Genomic DNA, 21,097 nt, shown 5'->3' on the forward strand with positions numbered 1-21,097 from the left:
CAGGGAGCTGCGTCGCGGTCCTCCTTTTCTGCCGATCGTCGCCCGCTGCCGCCGCTGATCATCGCCCGCTGCCATCGCCGATGGGTAAGTGGATCTTCGGCGCCGGTCCCTGTCGGTTTCCCCGTCCTGCCCTGCCTATTGTGGGTGGGCAGAACTGGGAAACCGAAAGTAAACCCCTCCGCCCCCGATCTGCTATTGGTGGTAACGTCTAGACCACCAATAGCAGAGATAGGAGGGGTGGCAACCCTGCCATCTCACTCCTATCGCTACAGGGGGATCGTGGGTGTCTAGGACAACCGCGATCCCCCTTCTATTCCGGGGCACCGAGTCACCATGGACCCGTAATGACCCGGAATCGGCGCAAATCGCAAGTGTGAATTCACTTGCGATGTGCGCCGATCGCCGACATGGGGGGGGGGGGGGGGGTCTAATGACGCCCTGGGCATCTGCGCGGGGTGCCTGCTGATAGATATCAGCAGTCACCCGGCCCGGTCCCCGCCGAGCGTACAGGTACGCCCTTGGTCCTTAAGTACCAGGGAGTAAAGGTGTACCTGTACGCCCTTGGTCCTTAAGGGGTTAAAACGGGGTCACGCCGTGACCCCACATCCCACCGGGTCGGTCCCGGCTGCTAGTCATAGCCGGGACCTGGGCTAACAGCGCGTGGCACCGATCGTTGTGCCGCGCGCTATTAACCCTTCAGACGCGGCTGTCTGAAAGTGAAAGTAAACGCCTCCCGGCAGCTCAGTTGGGCTGATCGGGACATCGCGATAAAATCACGATGTTCCGATCAGCTGGGACGCAGGCGGAGGTCTCCTTACCTGTCTTCGCGGCGTCTGATCAGGGTTTAATTGCTCCAAGCCTGAGCTACAGGCTTGAGCAATCGAGCCCCTATCTTACTGATCCGTGCAAAGCTATGGCTTTGCAGGGATCAGCATAAGAGATCAGTGTGTGCAGTGTTATAGGTCCCTATGGGAGCTATAACACTGAAAAAAAAAAAGTTTAAAAAAAGTTAAAGGTCATTTAACCCCTTCCCTAATAAAAGTTTGAATCGCCCCCCTTTTCCCATAAAAAAATAAAAAAAATAAAAATAAACATTTGTGGTATCGCCGCATGCCTAAATGTCCGAACTATAAAAATATATTGTTAATTAAATCGCACGGTCAATGGCATACGCGCAAAAAAATTCCAAAGTCCAAAATAGCGTATTTTTGGTCACTTTTTATATCATGAAAAAATTAATAATAAGCGATCAAAAAGTCTGATCGATAAAAACTTCAGAACACGGCGCAAAAAATTAGCACTCATACCGGCCCGTATGCGGAAAAATAAAAAAGTTATAGCGGTTAGAAGATGAGAATTTTTAACATAGAAATTTTCCTGCATATAGTTATGATTTTTTTCCCGAAGTACGACAATATCCAACCTATATAAGTAGGGTATCATTTTAACCGTATGGACTTACAGAATAAAGATAAGGTGTTATTTTTACTGAAAAATGTACTGCGTAGAAACGGAAGCCCCCAAAAGTTACAAAATGACATTTTTTTCAATTTTGTCGCACAATTATTTTTTTTTCTGTTTCGCCGTGGATTTTTGGGTAAAATGACTAATGTCGTTTCAAAGTACAATTGGTGTCGCAAAAAATAAGCCATCATATGGAATTTTATGTGCAAAATTTAAAGCGTTATGATTTTTAGAAGGTTATGAGGAAAAAATGAAAATGCAAAAAATAGAAAAACGCTGAGTCCTTAAAGGGGTACTCCGCCCCTAAACATCTTATCCCCTATCCAAAGGATAGGGGATAAGATGTCAGATCGCTGCGGTCCCGCTGCTGGGGACCCCCGGGATCCCCGCTGCGGCACCGCACTATCAATACTGCGCAGAGCGAGTTCGCTCTGTGCGTAATGACGGGCGATACGGGTGACGGAGCAGCGTGATGTCATGGTGCCGCCCCTCGTGACATCACGGCCCGTCCCCTTAATGCAAGTCTATGGGAGGGGGCGTGACGACCGCCACGCCCCCTCCTATAGACTTGTATTGAAAGGGGCGGGCCGTGATGTCACGAGGGGCGGAGCCGTGACGTAACCATGCTCCGGTCCCTGTACTACCCATCATTACGTGCAGAGCAAACACGCTATGCGCAGTAATGATAGCGCAGTGCCGCAGCGGGGATCCCAGGGGTCCCCAGCAGCAGGACCACGGCGATCTGACATCTTATCCCCTCCTTTGGATAGGGGATAAGATGTCTAGGGGCGGAGTACCCCTTTAAGGTGAAAACAGGTTGAGTCCCGAAGGGGTTAAAAAAATTGGAAAAGGGGTCATTCAAACTTTTATTAGGGAAGGGTTCATTTATTAGGGAAGGGTTCACAATTCATATTTAATAATTATTTTTTTTTTACACTATTTATTCACAATTTTTTGTCGCCATAGGAGACTAATACCTGCAAACAATGCACAATGCTTTTCCATAGAAGTGCATTGATCAGTGTTATCGACACTCCATTTCTACATCCTGCTGGCTGCAGCATAGAAGCACCGATCGGATGGCAGGAAAGCAGGTAAGAGATTTCTCTTAAAGCGGATCAGGACATCGTGGTTTTACCAAGGAGTCACGATCAGCTACCCTGAGCTACTGGCAGTAGACCTTGGAATTTATTTATTTTTTTAAATCAGAAATTTTTATTAAACAGTTTTGCATAAAATAAACAACATACAAATACAAAAAGGTCCCCCCTCCCCCACCCACAAAAAACAAGCAACCAGCCCCCTCCCCCTCCAACCCCAATCTCCATGTCTGTCCTTCACAACGGATCCAATACAATAGAACAGAAAGTAGTGCAGCACAGCATCGGACACATCAGAGAAGACACGCCATTCTCTGGAACCATATAACATAAAGGCAGGCAATACAGGGGTAATACAGGCAATTACTGAGTATGGAAAAACCCACAGAAAGGGGAACAACCACGAAACAGTACACCAAGACAAACATGGAACAACAAGACACTAGAAACAGAAAAAGCGCAGTCAAAACACCAGGATGTATTACCGTGACATACACTCCTAAATACTTAAACCTGGAGACTATGGGGAGACCAACCCTAGCAAGTATTGGCATTGGGGGTAGGGGGTCAAGAGAGAGTAGGGCGGACTTATCCCAGTTAATGGTAAGGCCAGAGTAACTGCCAAAGGAGTCTATAAGGGTCATTAAGGGGGCTAGAGAGAGTGGTTCAGCCCCCAAAAAGAGGAGCATGTCATCTGCATAAAGGGCAATACGTTCCTCCAAATTCCCATAACAGAATCCCTTGATATCAGGAGATGACATAATTAAAACCACCAGGGGTTCTATGGCAATAGCAAAGAGGAATGGGGACAGTGGACACCCCTGGCGTGTACCTCGTCCTAGAGGAAAGGAATGTGAAAGTAGGCCATTAGCACGGATTCTAGCACAGGGAGCAGCATACAGTAATTGAACCCACAAGCACACAGGGCCAAAACCCATTCGTTGCATGATACTCCAAAGAAAATTCCACTCAACACTGTCAAAAGCTTTGGCAGCATCGAGTGAAAGCACAGCCTGACAAGCAGCATTTCCAGGCTGCAATTGCAAATTCAAGAAGAGCCTCCTAATGTTATCGGCTCAGAAGTTGGGTTGGTTGGCTAAGACCATCGCTAGCAATTTTAAATCAGAACATAGCAGGGAGATTGGTCTGTAGGAGCCCGCAGATTGCGGGTCCTTACCCGGTTTCAATAACAGCACTATAATAGCCTCTAACATAGACACAGGTAGGCCCTCTCCCTCTGCCGCAGTCCGCATAACCTCCAGTAGCTGAGGCATTAAAGCTTCCTGATACTGTTTTAAATATTCATTAGGAAGTCTGTCGACTCCTGGTGATTTCTCAGAGGGCAACTCCCCCGAACGCATATTCTAACTTTTCAATAATAATAGGCTCATGTAGAAGATCTCTTTGAGTCTTCGACAGGGTCGGGAGCGGGATGCCAGAAACAAATTGGTCAATAGCTGCGAGATCATGCATCAGTTTAGAAGAATAGGTCTCTTCATAGAAGGAAACCAATATATTCAGAATAGCCCTATAATCCTGGACCAGCATCCCGACCCCATCACAGAGGCAAGGAATACAATTTGATCCCTGCTGGGCCCTAACAGTACGAGCCAGCAAGCGACCCGTGCTCTCACCACTTTCAAAATATCATTGTTGTTGAAAAAAGCGCTTATTGTCCGCCTTTGCAGCAGATGCGTGTCCAATAGGGTCTGCAGAGACTGCCAACTATCTTTATTCCGGTCAGAGGGGTCCCCAACGAATTGTTGTTACACTAAAAGCAATTGTCGCTGTAATGAAGTTTGGATCCCCCTATTCTTGGATTTACAAGTAGTGATATCCCTGATCAGAATGCCCTGCACATATGCTTTTAAGGAATCCCAGACCATACCCACAGAGGCGGTCCCCATATTGATTTCGAGAAAGGTGTCTATATCAGACCAAAAAGGGTTCAGACACCACAGAGAACATTGCTGTCCAGGATGGGGAGTAAATGTAAGACGTACCAGTATAGGGGAATGGTCAGAGAGATTATGCGGAAGATACTCCACCGACTCAAACAGAGGAAAGATTAACTCATTGCCTAACGCAAGGTCAATGCGGGAAAGCGTGCCATGAGAACTAGAATAAGAACAAGAATATTGTAAATCAGCAGGATGCCGCCTCCTCCACAGATCCTCCCACCCCACTTCCTCTACAACCTAGCCAGACAAGTAGATCCTGAGATTCCAGATTGTCCCGGTTAGGAAACTTATCAAGAGTTGGGTTCAGCATGTTATTGAGGTCTCCCACCACCAGGAGCGGCGCATCGGACAGAGAGGAAATGAAGGACACCACTCTGCGCAAAACATCGTCCAAGTATGGGGGTGGGGGATATATAGTACTACCAGCACACACAGAGTACGAGTAAAAGCACCATAAAGGCACACAAATCTGCCCTCCGGGTCAATTAAACTAGAAACACAGGAAAACATAATACTTCTATGAATAAGCACACTCACCCCTCTAGCATGTGACGAATAGGTGGCGTGGAAGGTGTGGCCAAACCATTGTTTGTTTAGCATATGTTTAGTATTGTCAGTCATGTGCGTCTCTGAGAGACACAATATAGCAGGTTTAGAAGGCTTAAGCACATGAAAAACAGCTAGACGCTTAGTAGGATCATTGAGGCCTCTAACATTCCACACCACTACAGTCAGATGACTAGCCATTATATAAATGCAGAAACATAATTGACAACAGGAAACAGCGGATGCCAACAGAGTCCGTATGGCAAGATGCTAAATGACATAGAACAGCAGGGAAATAGGGTTGAGGCACATAACAAGTAGCAAAACTCTGAACGGGAGCACCAAAGCCCAGCACATACCGCGCCATCATATGCAGGGCAATAACCATAGCACAGAGGGAGGGAAAGAAAGGACAACATGGAGGGGCAGGCGCATAGACCAAACATAGACTGGCAAGACACAATACTGCACAAAAAAATCAGAAGGAAAGACACAGAGGAACACAAACACAACCAGACAAACAAAAAAAAAAAAAAAAAAAAAACAGTCGCAACTTGTGACGCCAGAGGCAAACAAATAGCCCAGGTAGGGTGAGCAGAGAATATAATAAACAGGTCAAGTTACTAACATGCCACACTCAAAGCTGAGCCAAAAATCTGGAAAGTATGAAATACATTTGGCAATAATGTAGGGTGCCTAGGATACAATTACCCAGAGCAGGTAACAAAGAGAAGCACAAAACTATGAGCATTAAGGCCTAGTGCAAGCAACAGTATACTCCCGGCTGAACATGGTGAGTGTAATGTGACATAGGCCCCAAAAGTCCCAGACATGTCCACATGAAAAGTCCACTAGAAAATCCCCTCCAAAATCAGGCACATCGTATTTGTGCCTCGTGCAGATCCAGCCACTCCACAGCCGCCGCAGATGTTTCAAACATACGAGTAGTTCCAAGGGCAACCACACTGAGGCATGCAAGGTATAGCATTGAGTACACCACATTCAGGGCACATAAGCGGCGTTTAACATCCGTAAATTTATCGCGTTTCTTCTGGACTTCTGCCGAGAAATCTGGGAAAATGAGACATAACTTCCATTGATGGAGAGAGAGTTCATGTCCATGGCTTTACGAACAATATTGTCCCTGTCCTTATAGTGAAGAATCCAGATAAGGACAGCTCTGAGCGGGGCGCCTGGTGGAAGGGGACGAGTGGGCACCCTATGGGCGCGTTCTACCGCAAACAGGGGTGTCAGAGTCTCTTTACCAAATGTATTAAGGAGCCAGTTTTCAAAGTAGTCCCCGGGTCACGGCCCTCAGAATTTTCTGGGACGCCCACCAGGCGTACATTATTCCACCATAAGCGGATTTCCAAATCGTCAAATTTAGCGGAAAGAGCAGTCAGATGGTTAATCACTCAGTGTATGTCCCTTTTGAGCGGAGGGACCTGGTCCTCCAAATCCCCCACTCTCTCCTCAACAGCACTGACACCCTCGGACACCTTCTGCATATCATGGCGGATAAGGTTAATATCTTCATGCAATCCGCCTAGAAGCCTTTTAACATCAGTGTTGCCCTTGGATATAGTCAGGAATATGTCCTTCAGAGTGGGTTCAGGAGGTGGAGATGTGGATGAAGGGACAGTTACAGGCAAAGTTTCGACACTAGCACTCAGGGGCTTAATAAGCAGCCGGGACCAAGCAGCCAGACTGCTGCTCAGTATAAATATGGCATTCTGCAGCAAGGAGTAAAATTGTCACTCACTCCGAGCATTCAGGACGTGAGTCCTGGATCCCCAAACAGTGCCTTCATCCCCTGGGCACTCTAGGCCGGTGGCCGTTGGGTTATAGAATTTCCACAACACTGATGTCTGCAGCTTTGTGAATAGGGATGTTCAGTGGAGATCAGATAGATGTATTTCAGAACAAGCAAATTTTTATATTTCCCGCTGGCAGCCGTGATCACGGCTCCAGCGGGAAATATGATATAACAACTGTACAAAGGAGCCCGGGCTGGCATCACTCTGCAGCCGCCCGGGCTCCGTCTGATTCTATCTACTCTAACATAATGATGGGGACACTGATTTACATCACCCCTGGTCTCCCACCTGCCCATGCTGCACATCTCCCATCTGTCTGCTGCGTGTTGCAAAACTACAACTTTCAGCATGACCTTACAGTGAGGCAGGTAGCGGGCAGGAGATGTGCAACGGGTGGGTGGGAGACAAGGGTTGATGTAAATCAGTGTCCCCGTCATTATTTTAGGGTAGCGGGGATAGAATCAGATGGAGCCCGGGTGGCTGCAGAGTGATGCCAGCCCGGGCTCCTTTTAACATACCTTGGTGCTGCAGAGTTTCTGTATCCCCTACTGTAATTTCATATTTCCCGCTGGGTCCCGTGATTGGCCGGAACTGAGCAGCCAATCAAGGTACCGGGCGGGAAATTTGATCTGACAGTAGGGACTAAAAACTCGGTGGCTCCGTTATATGTTAAAAGGAGCCTGGGCTGGCATCATTCTGCAGCCACCCGGGCTCCGTCATATATTATACCCCCGGCACCATTGTAAGGAACCCAGGCTGGCCTAACTGCAGCCGCCCGGGACTCCATCATATATTTTCCCCATGCTGGGGTGTTGTAGTTGTGGGGTGGGTGACAAGCTGGTCACCTGCCCCACAACTACAACACCCAGCATGTCCTTACCGTAAGGCCATGCTGGGGGTTGTGGTGGGTGGGGCAGGTGACAAGCTTGTCACCTACCCCCTGCCGCACAACTACAACTCCCAGCATGTCCTTACAGTAAGGGCATGCTAGGAGTTGTAATCGTGCAGTGGGGGATAGGTGACAAGCTTGTAACTCTCGCACACCACATGAATACAACTCCCAGCATGTCCTTACTGTAAGGTCATGCTGGGATTTGTAGTTGTGCAACAGGGGGCGGGTGACAAGTTTGTCACCTTTCCCCTACTACAACCCCCAGCATGTCCTTACTGTAAGGTCATGCTGGGAGTTGAAGTTGTGCGGCACGGGAGATGCATTGGCGGGTGACAAATGTATTAACCTATTTTTCTTTTCTTTTTATTCTCCTCATTTCAGATCCTTGTATCCTGTGGACTACTTCGGATTCGGTGGACTCGGATGACCAGCGTTTTTATTCCTTTCTATTTAATGTTAATAAAATGGTCAACAAGGGCTTGTGGGGGAGTGTTTTTTTTGGAATACATTTTTTTTTAAACGTGTTGCGTTTTTTAAAATTTACTTTACAGGTTTAGTAGTGGTAGCTGTCTTCTAGACGGAGTCCATTACTAAGCTGGGCTTAGCGTTAGCCCCAAACGCAGCTAGTGCTAACCCCCAATTATTACTCCAGTACCCAACCACAGGGGTGCCGGGAAGAGCTGGTACCAACAGGCCCGGAGCGTCAAAAATGGCGCTCCTGGGCCTAGGCGGTAACCGGCTGGCGTTATTTAGGCTGGGGAGGGCCAGTAACAATGGTCCTTGCCCACCCTGGCAATGTCAGGCTGCTGCTGCTTGGTTGGTATTTGGCTCAAAATAAAAAAAAAGGGTGCGAAATCTATGCATTTTTTTTTTGTCTGTTTTTTATATTTAATTATTTATGCAAAAAAAAAACAAAGGTTCTCCCTATTTTTATTCTCAGCCAAATACCAACCAAGCAGCAACAGCCTTATGTTACCAGGTTGGGCTAGTATCATTGTTACTGGCCCTCCCCAGGCTAAATAACACCAGCCTCCTACCGAATAGGCACAGGAGCGCTATTTTTGACGCTCCCGGCCTGTTGGTACCGGCTCCTCCCGACACCTCTGTGGCAGTTAGTGTTGGGGTAATAATTGGAGGTTAGTGCTAGCGGTTTTTGTGGCTAACACTTAGCCCCGGCTATGTAATGGACTCCGTCTATAAGACAGCTTCCACTACTAGGCCTGTCAAGTAAATAAAAATTAAAAACACAACACGTTTAAAAAAAAAAAAATATTCCCAAAAAAACACTCCCCCCCCCCCAAACCCTCATTAATAATTTTATTCACATTAAACCAAAAAAAAAACATTGGTCATTATACTCCTCCGAATCTCAAGTAATCCACAGGATACATGGATCTGAAATGAGAAGTAAAAAACAAAAAATGAGTAAGTACATTTAGGGGGAAAAAAAGCGGTTAAAAAATGCAATGAACACACACACACATGCTTTCTTATACTTTTCACTGTTGGGGTGCTAAGTGTGTACAGCTTATAGTGTACGTATGCAACAAATGGAGAAGACACAGTTCGTAGATAGCCAGCACGGCACTGCTTCCCTATTTGAGTGTAGAACAATGATGAATTGGCAGACTTGGACTAGGAATGTTGGAGGTGGTGCTCTGATTGACAATAGTACATGAAAACGTTTCAAAGAAGCAGGAAAATAATCGGCAACTCACCGCAACCAGCTGAATAAATCTTCTTTTATTTCATACTCACAAATATGTTACATGGGAAGAGGGTAGTGGGGGGACACAGGATGGCGACCAAGCTCCGTTTCGCACAGTGATCGTGCTTACTCTGGCCAGAGGAAGCACGATCACCGTGCGAAACGAAGCTTGGTCGCCATCCTGTGTCCCCCCACTACCCTCTTCCCATGTAACATATTTGTGAGTATGAAATAAAAGAAGATTTATTCAGCTGGTTGCGGTGAGTTGCCGATTATTTTCCTGCTTTTTTGAAACAAATAGAGAAGATACCCTTGCACTCACCGATCCTGTGATTTTCAGTATTCCAGATTATCTGTGATGTTGGGAGCAATATGGATAAGGGCGCTCAGAGGCTAACAGCCGTATTCACGCACAGCCGTGCGCTTCTTCCGGACTGAATATTGCTCCCAACATCACGGATAATCTGGAATACTGAAAATCACAGGATCGGTGAGTGCAAGTGTATCTTCTCTATTTGTTGCATATATATATAGGGTATACAGGAGATTATACCCAGACTGAAGTTCTCGGTCACCACACCAGATTGAGTACATCTCACACTTCCTTAATCGTTTTCAATATATATATATATATATATATATATATATATATATATATATACACAAATTTTTTGCAAATTGGTGTTCTGAAGTCATTTATTGGTTTTTGCTTATGTGTGCTAAAAGAAATGGTATTCAAAAGTGATTTATTGGTTTTTGCTTAAGTGAGCACGCCGACAGCCACTCCCGCAAGTTCCTATCCCCCTTCAGCTCCTACACATCTCTCCAGATCCCTGACAATCACCAACTATAGGCAGGACGCCAGCCGCGCCAGTCAGGGTATCGGGAACAGCGGAGCGCTACGTACAAGTCCCCCGAGACGGGCCGTTTTCCCCCAGGGCCGGTGCTTCCGTGCCAGTTCCGTCTACAAGCTATCGTGACCTTACAGGAACAGGGCGATGAGTGGTGCTGTGCACCAACAATTCACAAGACTATTTTACCATTTTGGAAAACGTTTTTCCTACATGCATAAAAGATACAGAAACTACCAGTGTATCCCCAACGAGTGTCTAAGGAACTTTGTTGCTTTATACTAACTATATACTTTGTTGCATTATATACTAACTGTATATACTTTGTTGCATTATATTATAACTGTAATTCACTATTGTACTAAGAAGATACCAGTACCAAGTTGGTAGTTTTGGCCTATTCTTTTAATTGTTATCTCATTATTTTATTTTACTTTATTTTATAAATAGCCTATACTGCCCCGAGCAAGGGACCTGCAGTGGGCGCAGCAAGCTAATAACCAATATTTTTATATTATATATATATTATAAAAACTAATTAAGATATACAGACCGGGGGGGGGGGGGGGGGGGTGTTATAGCGTGGCTTGGCGCGCTCGAGATGGGACGCATGGTGTGAGAGCTCTTTGCATGACCGCAACTTTCTGGGGCCCCAGCGATTGTTATGGGAGGCAAGTCCCGCCGCAAAAAGAATAAAAAGGGCTCTAACACCACCAGCGTTCGCCCCGGCTCCTTCGCCTCCTCCCTCCATTTCAGCTGCGCACACTGCGAGACCCGCTGCTTCCGGCTCCCTGCGCCTCACTGAACCCGGTGCGAGACAGCGCTCACAACCGGAGGAGATGTCGGCCCCTTCAAAGGTACACGCAGGTGGCACAGACTCACAGGGACTGGTGGCACCCCCGGATCCCCCCATTCCTCCACGCCCGGCGACGCATGCCCCCGGAATAACGCATACGCCTCTAACTGAGAGGGAGGCCTCCTCCCTGCTACATCCCACGGCGGAGAGGAGTGGAGGCCCCTCTCACACCGGACCCAAAGCTGCCAGGAATGAAAGACCTGGGGACTCCAAACAGATACATCAGGCCTCCCCCGCCACACAAAAGGGACTCTGGCCATATCATACTTCCATGCACTGACAGCACACTGGCTGCTCCTGCCGCTGACCCATATATATGGCCGCCTCTCACACTGCTCAGGAGGCTACCACTCACTCACCGTCTCCTGTACATCATGGGAGCAATCTGACATATTCAAAGGTTGCCCAGACATTCTTGCAGAAGCTCACCTTACCTTCAGAATCTCATGCCCAACTATTGAGAAGTGACATTGCCCCCCTGGCCAGCTCAGACAGCAGCCAGCCAATACCGTCATATCAAAACCCTGTGCCAGGCCCTCCTGCTGTAAATGCTCTGAACTGGGCTGAAGATACGGATTCGGACGTGTCCCACTCAGATGCTGATACGCCTGACTCTGGAGCTGATAGTGACAACCCCTCTTGTTGGGGTGCTAGCCCACCGGCTAAGAAAAAATTATTCAGAACCCCAAAGAAATCAACATCCACTCCACCGTCTTGGCCCAGCCACTCTTCTTCCAATGATACCCCGACTGACAATGCTCAGACACCCAGACGTGCCAAACTAACTGAACGGCCTCCACCCATCAAGATGACTTCACTACCTACACCCGAGATGGCATCTAATACCCTGAAAAACCACCCCAAATTGCAAGCCTTACTGGCCTTGCTGCCTACCAAATCGGATATACAGGCCATGGCCTCTAACCTGCGTCACGCCTGGAAACAGGACCTAAAACCGGTCAAAACGGACATTAAACCCCTGCAAGACAAAGTCAAATCCCTGGAAGAATTCCGCACATCTGTCTCTGACCAAATACAATCAATTCAAGAAGCTACCAAGAACCTCTCTCGCCATCAAGCTGCAGAAATAGATCACATTGATGATTTGGACAATAGAAACAGACAGAACAATATCAGAATCAAGGGCCTGCCAGAATCTGTCCAACCCAGTGACATCGCTGCGACACTACAGAAGCTATTCAACGAGATCTTACAGAGACCACTTGACACGTCCCTGGAACTTGATAGAGCTCACAGAGCTCTTAAAGCCAAGAACCCAGACCCGGCCAGGCCGAGAGATATCATCTGCAGAGTACATCACTTCACAGTTAAGGAAGAGATCATGAAAAAGGCAGGACTCTGAGAAACCTCACCTACAACGGTCACCAAATAGCTCTGTATCCAGATCTGTCCCTTCGCACCCTGAGACTACGAGCGGCTCTCAAATTGCTACAAGTACTCCAAAATGCCAACATTCTGTATAGATGGGGATTCCCGTTTTCCCTGATCGCAAAATATGGGACTACAACAGCAGTGTTACGCCACCCACTGGACCTATCTCAGTTCCTGACTACCTTCCGACTACCGCCTATCGCCCTCCCAGATTGGGACAGAATGTTCAGGTTCACTTCCTTCCCTCCTGTTGCACAGACAACCGCCTATCGGCCTCCTCCCACACTGAAAGCCAGTCGACCACCGACAGCAAAACCTTCCCAGGCCCACAGTAAGACCTGAACATTTGCAACCTCCCATGGACTCTATCCAGAAACTGTGATCGACCATTGACTAGCCCCCGTGAAGGACTGTCCTTCCTTCTGGTAATGAGTTGTTCACCTACTGCTGTTTGATACTGTTGAGCCTGATCTCCTGTTGTAGCAGCACATTTCACCCTACTTTCACCTTGATGCACATTCACTACGGCTGATCCCCTTATGCCGCTGCTGATACCGGCTGGGTATCCCATATCTTGCTTAGATGCTAGCAGCGAACAGCTGATTATGATGTTTACTCCTGTTTATTATGTTTGTATATTGCATTCATAGGAGATAAGTAGCTGCTGCCCCATACCCTTAGTTCACATCTTGGCCCAAGTATTTGCTTTATAATACAACGGTTAGATCCATTGTTACTCGTTTCAACGCCCCCTTCATCCTTTTCCTCCTTACATGGAGGCCGCCTTGGCTTAGCTGAGACAGTTACTCTTGAGTCGCCCATGGCGATCTAAGCTTGGAACCCTCTCAATACATGTTAGCGGGTGTCCCACCTTGGTACTCCTTCCACTTCACCCCCATTAGTCGTATGCTTAGACTGGTTCTAATCCCTTTTTTGGCCCTTATGGCCCCACTTCTTAGCCTCTGTGTACCCATTTTCTTATGGATACTTATCTTTATCTTTTCTGTACCCTCTTCTAACCTCTTTTTCTTTCTTGTTGTTGTTCCCCTTTGCCTCCCGCTTTCTACTTCTCGTTTTCTACTTCTCGCTTTCTCTTTTTATTCGTTTTCACATGTCCTACCCTACCATTCCTCCCCACCCTCTCGCCTCTCCCCCTATCCTGATGCTTATGCTCTCGAGACCTCCATAGCAGTCTACTAATTACAAACACTGAAAGGAGCATGCCTAGATTGCTGACTATTCTTGTTTCTTCTCTACATGCTGACCCGAGCTGGCCATTTGGGCTTCTATGTCTGATTGATTGCTGTGAACTTTTATCATCGCAATTGTTGTTTTATGCCCATTTCGATTCTCTGATGGACAATCGCCCGAGCACCAGCTGGGATTATGGAAATAGTTTAGTCTACAAGTTTGTACACATTTGCCTTTTTGTATGTTTTTTGTTGTTGTTTTCTTTAAAATAATAAAAAACTTGAATACTGAAAAAATATATACAGACCGAATCCTATTGTATTATTATTATTTTTACATTTTTCACATATACATATTGTACATATATATATATATATATATATATTTATATACACACATTTCTTTAATATTTATTTTTGATATAAAAGCTTTTATAAAATATACTATAATCAAGCCCAGCCTTGAGGAATACGTATTCTATATACACATGATTGTGTATATACCTACCTATATTATTGTTTAGGTTGTACGGAATACACAACCTCCACATTAGTACTCGCCTGACACCCATAAGTCATTATTTTGGTTTTAGAGCTACCCAAATCTTTTTTTTTTCTTTCAGTATAATACATGCATCACACATAAGCAAAACCAAAAGCAAGAAAAAAATGCCTACATAACTTGTTTACCAAAGCAACGAAGATAAATGTACCTGTAAGAGATAATTTTTTCTTACATAATTTATAGCAGGTTATATTGGATTTCATCTCAAGACAGGAGGCCTTCGCATTATGCAAATTCCTTCTTTACTGTAACATATAGCAGTGAAACAGTTAACAGAAAAAACATTCAGGAAACAAAAAACTTGTATGTGCATAGATACATCCAAGGGTGCTGTGCAGGTATAGCCAATCAGGTGACACCCCAGGTAATAAAGGTGCCTTACAACAGATGAACTGCCTCTTTCTTTACTGCTCCCTAAAAGATAAGTATACTCTGTATTTCATCCATTGTATTTTATTCTTATGGTGTAGTCAGCAGTATATATATATATATATATATGTTTATATAAATATATATATATAGGTTTAGCTTAGTTGTTACTTACATATAAGCTCTTATACCCTGAACTTTCCTCCGACCAGCCTATTGTACGCGTGTGGTATACATTACCTACATAGCTCGCAGCATCCCCTCTGGTCCCTGCTGTCTCTGTGGAGGAATGTCAGCTGCCTCCCGTTCATTCACTCACACATTCCTGTCCCTGTTTGTTGGTTTTTCTCGGGCGGCTACTGTGCTTGCTGTAATCTAGTCTTAGGAAGTACGGGAGCTCCCCTGTCTCACTGTCTCCCTTCCCCCCTTACATGTTATCAGGAGAATAAGCCAGTTGGTCATCAGCTGGCAGTTCCCGCCTCCCACTCTCACAGTCTGCAGTCTCTCACAGCCCTGTCAGCAGCGTTACCTCAGCCCTGTCAACGTTCCCTGCTTTCTTAGTATACTCAGTAAGTCCTTTTTAGGACTACTACTCCTTGCTACACATTAATAATTCATATTATAATAATTCATATTAATAGTTACTTACAATATCCCTTAATATTTTATATCTACATATTATTAATTTAATTGAAATATAAAGTAATATTTTCCCTTCCGCTATATAATATATATATATATATATATATATATATATATATATATATATATATATTAGTTATACAGTAAAATGTCTTCTGACCAAGCACAAAATTCCTCCTTGTCTGAGAACCACATCCAAAAAATTGTCGACCAGTCAGTAGCTAGGTCAGTCCAGTCAGCCATGAATAGCGCTATGGTCACTATGCATGAGTCCATGTCTAACTCTATGGCTATGACAGTAGCTCAAATGGTCGCTCAAAAGTCCCACCAGTCTGCCAGTAAGAGACTCTCAAAAAAGAGACATTTGAATACGGACGACCTTCCTCATGATAAAAGTAAAAAACCCTTTTCTAATTTTGAAGGTCAGTCTTATGATGATATTTTGCTTGCTCATAGCAGCCATGATAATGATGCTTATTCAATGCATCCCAGACCCTCGACCCGAGAGGAGCAAATAGATATTCGGGTTAAGAAAACCTCTCAACAACAAAAAATATATAATGAGGTATCAGAATATGATAACAATGACAATGATAATGGAGACGGTGATGACTATTATGATGATGATGATGATAAATCCGATAATTCGGAATATAATGACCCCTCTTTTAATATACAAAATACTGAGGGTGAAAAAATAGATATTAATGACCCTTCTACTTCGGGATCAGACATTCTTGACGAACTAGGTGTCCCTTTCTTTAACCCCTCTCAAATAGTACACCCACGTTCAGGGGAGTGGTCACCTAATACCCAATTAGAACAATTTATTGGTTTTTGGCTCAATAAATCCCTAGACAACAGGGCCAGAAGTAAACTAAAAGCTGAATGCCCCAGACCGACAATTTCTCGAAATGCGACCCAAACCCCAGAACTCCACCCTATATTAGTAAGATATCTTCTTAAAACAGGCAAAAACCCCAAGAAAGGTGTCGACCGCAGCTTCAAGCTGTGTCAGGACAAAGTGTTAGACCTCTTAGGTCCTGTTGCAAAAATTTTACAAATCTCAGAAGAAGCTTATGTCTCAGGCAAACCCATGGATACCCTCACTGTCAGGGGTTGGGCACAAAGACTTATGTGCCTTTTAGGTAATGCCAACCAGTCCCTCAGTTCGGAAAGAAGGAGGACTGTTTTAATGAAATTAGATCCTCAATTAGCCCATTTGGCCAACACTGAACCCGCTAATCCTACCGAGGGACTCCTCTTTGGAGACCAAAATATAAAAGAAATCTCAAAATATGTAGGTTTATTTTCGGGTCTAGATAAGGCACAATCCTCCATAAAGAAGGTGTACGCCAATAAGGTTTTCACTCGGGCCGGGAAAAATAGGTGTTGTTTCTCCGGCCGAAACACCGATTATAGACCCCAATCTAGAGGATCCTTCATACAAGAAAGACCTACTTTCACATCACCAGTGGCTCAACCCAGCCCCTTCTTCCCTTACCGAGGCCGTCCTTGGAGAGCCAGAGGCCAAAGAGGTTTCCCACGCTCTAGACCAGCAGGTAAGTTCTCTTCCGACATTTTCTTTCCAGCCTCCAGTGGGCGGACGTCTCCTTCATTTTTCCCAAAATTGGGAGAAAGTTTCGTCCGACCACTGGATTCTGAAGACTGTGAACGGTTTCTTGATAGATTTTCTGTCCTCCCCTTATCAAGATCATCTGCCTCATCCAATCCAATTCTCAAAAGAGGATTCTGTTCTAGTAGACAAAAATAGCAGAATTATGGGCCAAAAATGCAATCTCTCAAGTCCACAGACCAGTGATAAACCTAAGGTCATTGAACAATTTCGTCAGGTATCAACATTTCAAGATGGAAGGCATCCATCTTTTGAGGGACCTCTAATTGCCAGAAGACTGGCTTATAAAGATAGACCTGAAAGATGCATACCTGACAGTCCCTATCCATCCTTTTTCACAACCCTTCCTCCAGTTCATATGGAACAACACAAAATGGCAATTCAATTGCCTCCCATTCGGCCTATCATCAGCTCCATGGTGCTTGACCAAATTGATGAAACCAGTGGTAGCACTTCTACGTGCCAGAGGAGTCCGTCTGATAATTTATCTAGACGATATCCTCATTATGGCAAAATCTCAATCCCTACTTTTAATCCACAGAGATTGGACCATTTCTCTCCTTACAGATTTAGGTTTCCTGATAAATTACAAGAAATCCATCCTTTCTCACACCAAGGAACTAGAATTCCTTGGTTTCCTGGTCAATACACATAAAACTCTTTTGAGTCTCCCTTACAAAAAGATGAAGACTATCAGAAAGGAGATACGATCCTTACTCAACAAGAGTCTCATATCTCTTTGAACAATTGCTCGAATAGTAGGCCTACTATCAGCCTCTATTCAAGCCATATTTCCAGCCACTCTACATTACAGAGCCTTACAACGTCTGAAAATCAGACACTTGAAAGAGGGTCTACACTATTCAGATGAAGTTTCACTATCTTTAGAAGCCAGGGAGGAGCTTCTTTGGTGGCTTCATCACATTCAAGAATGGAATGGCAAGACAATCTTTCATTCCAATCTGGACATTATCCTGGAATCAGACGCGAGTCTTCTTGGTTGGGGAGCCCGTCGCGGCACCAGTTCCACAGGGGGCAAATGGTCCCCTTCAGAATCCCTTCTACACATCAACTGCTTGGAACTTCTGGCGGGTTTCTTTGCGCTCAGGAGTTTTGCAGGAGATTCCTCGAATTGTTGCATTCTCCTCCGTATGGACAATAATTCAGCTGTCCAATACATAAATCGTCTAGGAGGAACGAAATCAGAGATTCTTGCAAATATTGCAAAAGATTTGTGGCAATTCTGCTTAGACAAACATCATATTGAAAGCAGAATATCTGCCTGGATTATCCAATACAGTAGCGGATTGGAATTCCAGATATCTCAAGGATTCCAGCGATTGGAAATTAGATTCTTACATTTTCAAACAGATATACCTTCTCTGGGGTCCTCTCCATCTAGACTTATTCGCATCCAGACTCAATCACCAACTACCACTGTTCTTCAGTTGGCGTCCAGACCCGGAAGCCCTGGGAGTAGATGCCCTACTCCAGATATGGCCATCAGGGATTCTATACGCTTTTCCCCCCTTTTCTCTCATCCCCAGAGTTCTCCTTCAAGTGTCTTTACAGAAGGCAACCATAGTCTTAATAACCCCATGGTGGACTTCCCAATCTTGGTTCCCTCATGTTCTGGAAATGACCCTAGACATACCAAGGATCCTTCCACACCAGCATTATCTACTATCGGATCCTCTGGGGAACCCTCATCCATTAATCTTATCCAACCAACTTCATCTAGTGGCCTGGTTAATTTCGGGGCAGACCATCTTACCTCAGAATTTTCGCAGTCAACTAAGAATATCCTCGCAGAGGCTTGGGCTCCAGGCACCAGAGTTGCTTACAGATCAGCCTGGAAGCTTTGGACTGATTGGTGCAATCAACGGGACCTGGATCCCGTTCACGCACCTATTTCCTACATACTAAATTATTTATCAGCCTCCTTTGATTCTGGAAAAGCGTATCGCACTCTGAACGTATATCGTTCAGCTATCTCTTGTTACCATTCTCATATAGACTCTGTTCCTATAGGGAAACATCCTATTGTATGTAGACTTCTCAAAGGTATTTGTTTTCAACGTCCTCCACAACCTAAATATACTTCTACTTGGGATGTTAACCTTATTCTCGATTTATTTAATTCCTGGGAAGACAATGAATCCTTGTCCCTTAAATTCCTATCTTTCAAATTAGCCACTCTGCTTTGTCTTGTTTCCATAAAAAGAGTTTCTGATGTGAAGGCTCTCGACGTGTCTCGCAGACAATATTCTCCTCAAGGAGTTTTATTTTCTGTGTTCCGACGTACTAAGACAAACCTTCATCAGGTCTTTTATCTGGCCTCACAACGATAAGTTATGTGTGGTTCAATGTCTTGAAACATATGAATCTAAAACTGAACCCCTCAGGAATTCATCTTATTCTCAACTCTTAATTTCTTATTGTAAGCCACACCTTCCAGTTTCCTCAGCTACCATAGCCAGATGGATTAGACAATTCATGTCCTTAGCGAATATAGATATTTCACTTTTTGGTGCCCATTCATCTAGAGGTGCAGTTTCAACAAAAATCATACAGTCAGGAGGTTCTCTCTCAGATTTACTAAAAGCTGCAAATTCGTCCTCAGAGTCCACTTTTAAAACGTTTTATTTCAGACCTGAATCTCATATATCGCTATGTATTATTTAATCTGATGTCTTATGATGATGATTAATGCTGGTTAGTAGCTTTAAACTTGCATAATGCAAAGGCCTCCTGTCTTGAGATGAAATTGAAGATTTTCCTACCCTAGGTGACAGAAAATATAGATTTTATGAAAGACAGGAGGCGAGCATTATCCCTCCCTCTTTATATATGTCTCCCAACCCTCTGATTTTGTATATTTTATCTTTCAGCATATTGATCAGCCAGGAATTTGGTCCAATCTGATATATTTTCCCCTTTATTGGGTCTTCGTTTCGTTCTTCTATCAAGTTTTTCTTCTGATGCATCGCTAACTGAAGCCAACCTACAAAGATCTTCGACAGACTTCCAGATACAGATTTTACCTGGACTTCCTTTCTCATTTATTCAGCATGATCAGACTACAAGTTTTCAGTTTTACATGACTTTTATTGTAAAGAAAGAGGAAGTTCATCTGTTGTAAGGCACCTTTATTACCTGGGGTGTCACCTGATTGGCTATACCTGCACAGCACCCTTGGATGTATCTGTGCACATACAAGTTTTTTGTTTCCTGAATGTTTTTTCTGTTAACTGTTTCACTGCTATATGTTACAGTAAAGAAGGAATTTGCATAATGCGAAGGCCTCCTGTCTTTCATAAAATCTATATTTTCCGTCACCTAGGGTAGGAAAATCTTCAATTATTTATAGACTATTTATACATTAGGAGGGTGCACAGTATGATTAATTCACAACAGCCCTAGCTGCTTTGTACTATTTAAAAATATGCTTACCCGTAACTGAGAGAATCGAGGTGGTTTCTGTGGAGCATCCTCACATGGTCTCTCTGCCAGTGATGCCAAAATTCTTTTCCGATGGCCTAATAAATTTACTTTTAACACCTGTTAAAGATATAAAGTATTTGTTTATTTATTTATTTTGTTACAAGTAGAATGGAACATACACACACAAACTAAGTATAAACAGAACAAACATTTAAAAATTAGCCTACTGACTTCTATAGGATTAAAAGGGTACCCATATGGATCTACTGGAACATGATGTATTTTGGAAAGGTAAACAAAAAAAAAAGGGTTCTTCAGTTTACCCCTTATGGAAACAGCCCATTTTGACCTTAAGGAAACAGCAATTTTTTGCAAATCTGTCCTGTATCAATGTATGCATTAATAACTCTGAAATGCTTTTACTTATGAATTTGATTCAGAGATAGTTTTTTCGTGACATATTCTACTTTAAGATAGTGGTAAATTTTAATTGATACTTGCATCATTTATTTTAGAAAAATTCAAAAATGTAATGAAAATTTGGAAAATTTAGAATTTTTCTAACTTTGAAACTCTATGCTTGTAAGCAAAATGGACATGCCAAATAAATTGTATATTGATTAACATATACAATATGTCTACTGTATGTTTGCATCATAAAGTT

General features: G+C 44.3%; 2 protein-coding genes across 12 annotated transcripts in view; one reads left to right on the top strand and one right to left on the bottom strand.

Annotated features, from left to right (window-relative positions):
- Positions 1-21,097, bottom strand: part of ANKS1A (ankyrin repeat and sterile alpha motif domain containing 1A) — an 836,994-nt gene that overhangs the window by 292,333 nt on the left and 523,564 nt on the right. For all 11 annotated transcript variants that reach the window (XM_056557673.1, XM_056557674.1, XM_056557675.1 and 8 more), the window contains one exon: positions 20,443-20,550. In XM_056557673.1, coding sequence (XP_056413648.1) covers positions 20,443-20,550 — 108 coding nt within the window. The remainder of the gene's footprint in view (positions 1-20,442; positions 20,551-21,097) is intronic.
- LOC130356331 (uncharacterized) lies at positions 15,514-20,430 on the top strand. Its single transcript, XM_056557681.1, has 2 exons — positions 15,514-16,915; positions 19,881-20,430. Exons 1-2 carry the CDS (start codon positions 15,595-15,597, stop codon positions 19,886-19,888), a joined length of 1,329 nt encoding a protein of 442 aa, XP_056413656.1. The 5' UTR covers positions 15,514-15,594; the 3' UTR covers positions 19,889-20,430.

The sequence above is a fragment of the Hyla sarda genome, chromosome 2 (assembly GCF_029499605.1).
Source record: "Hyla sarda isolate aHylSar1 chromosome 2, aHylSar1.hap1, whole genome shotgun sequence".
NCBI classification, from domain to species: domain Eukaryota; kingdom Metazoa; phylum Chordata; class Amphibia; order Anura; family Hylidae; genus Hyla; species Hyla sarda.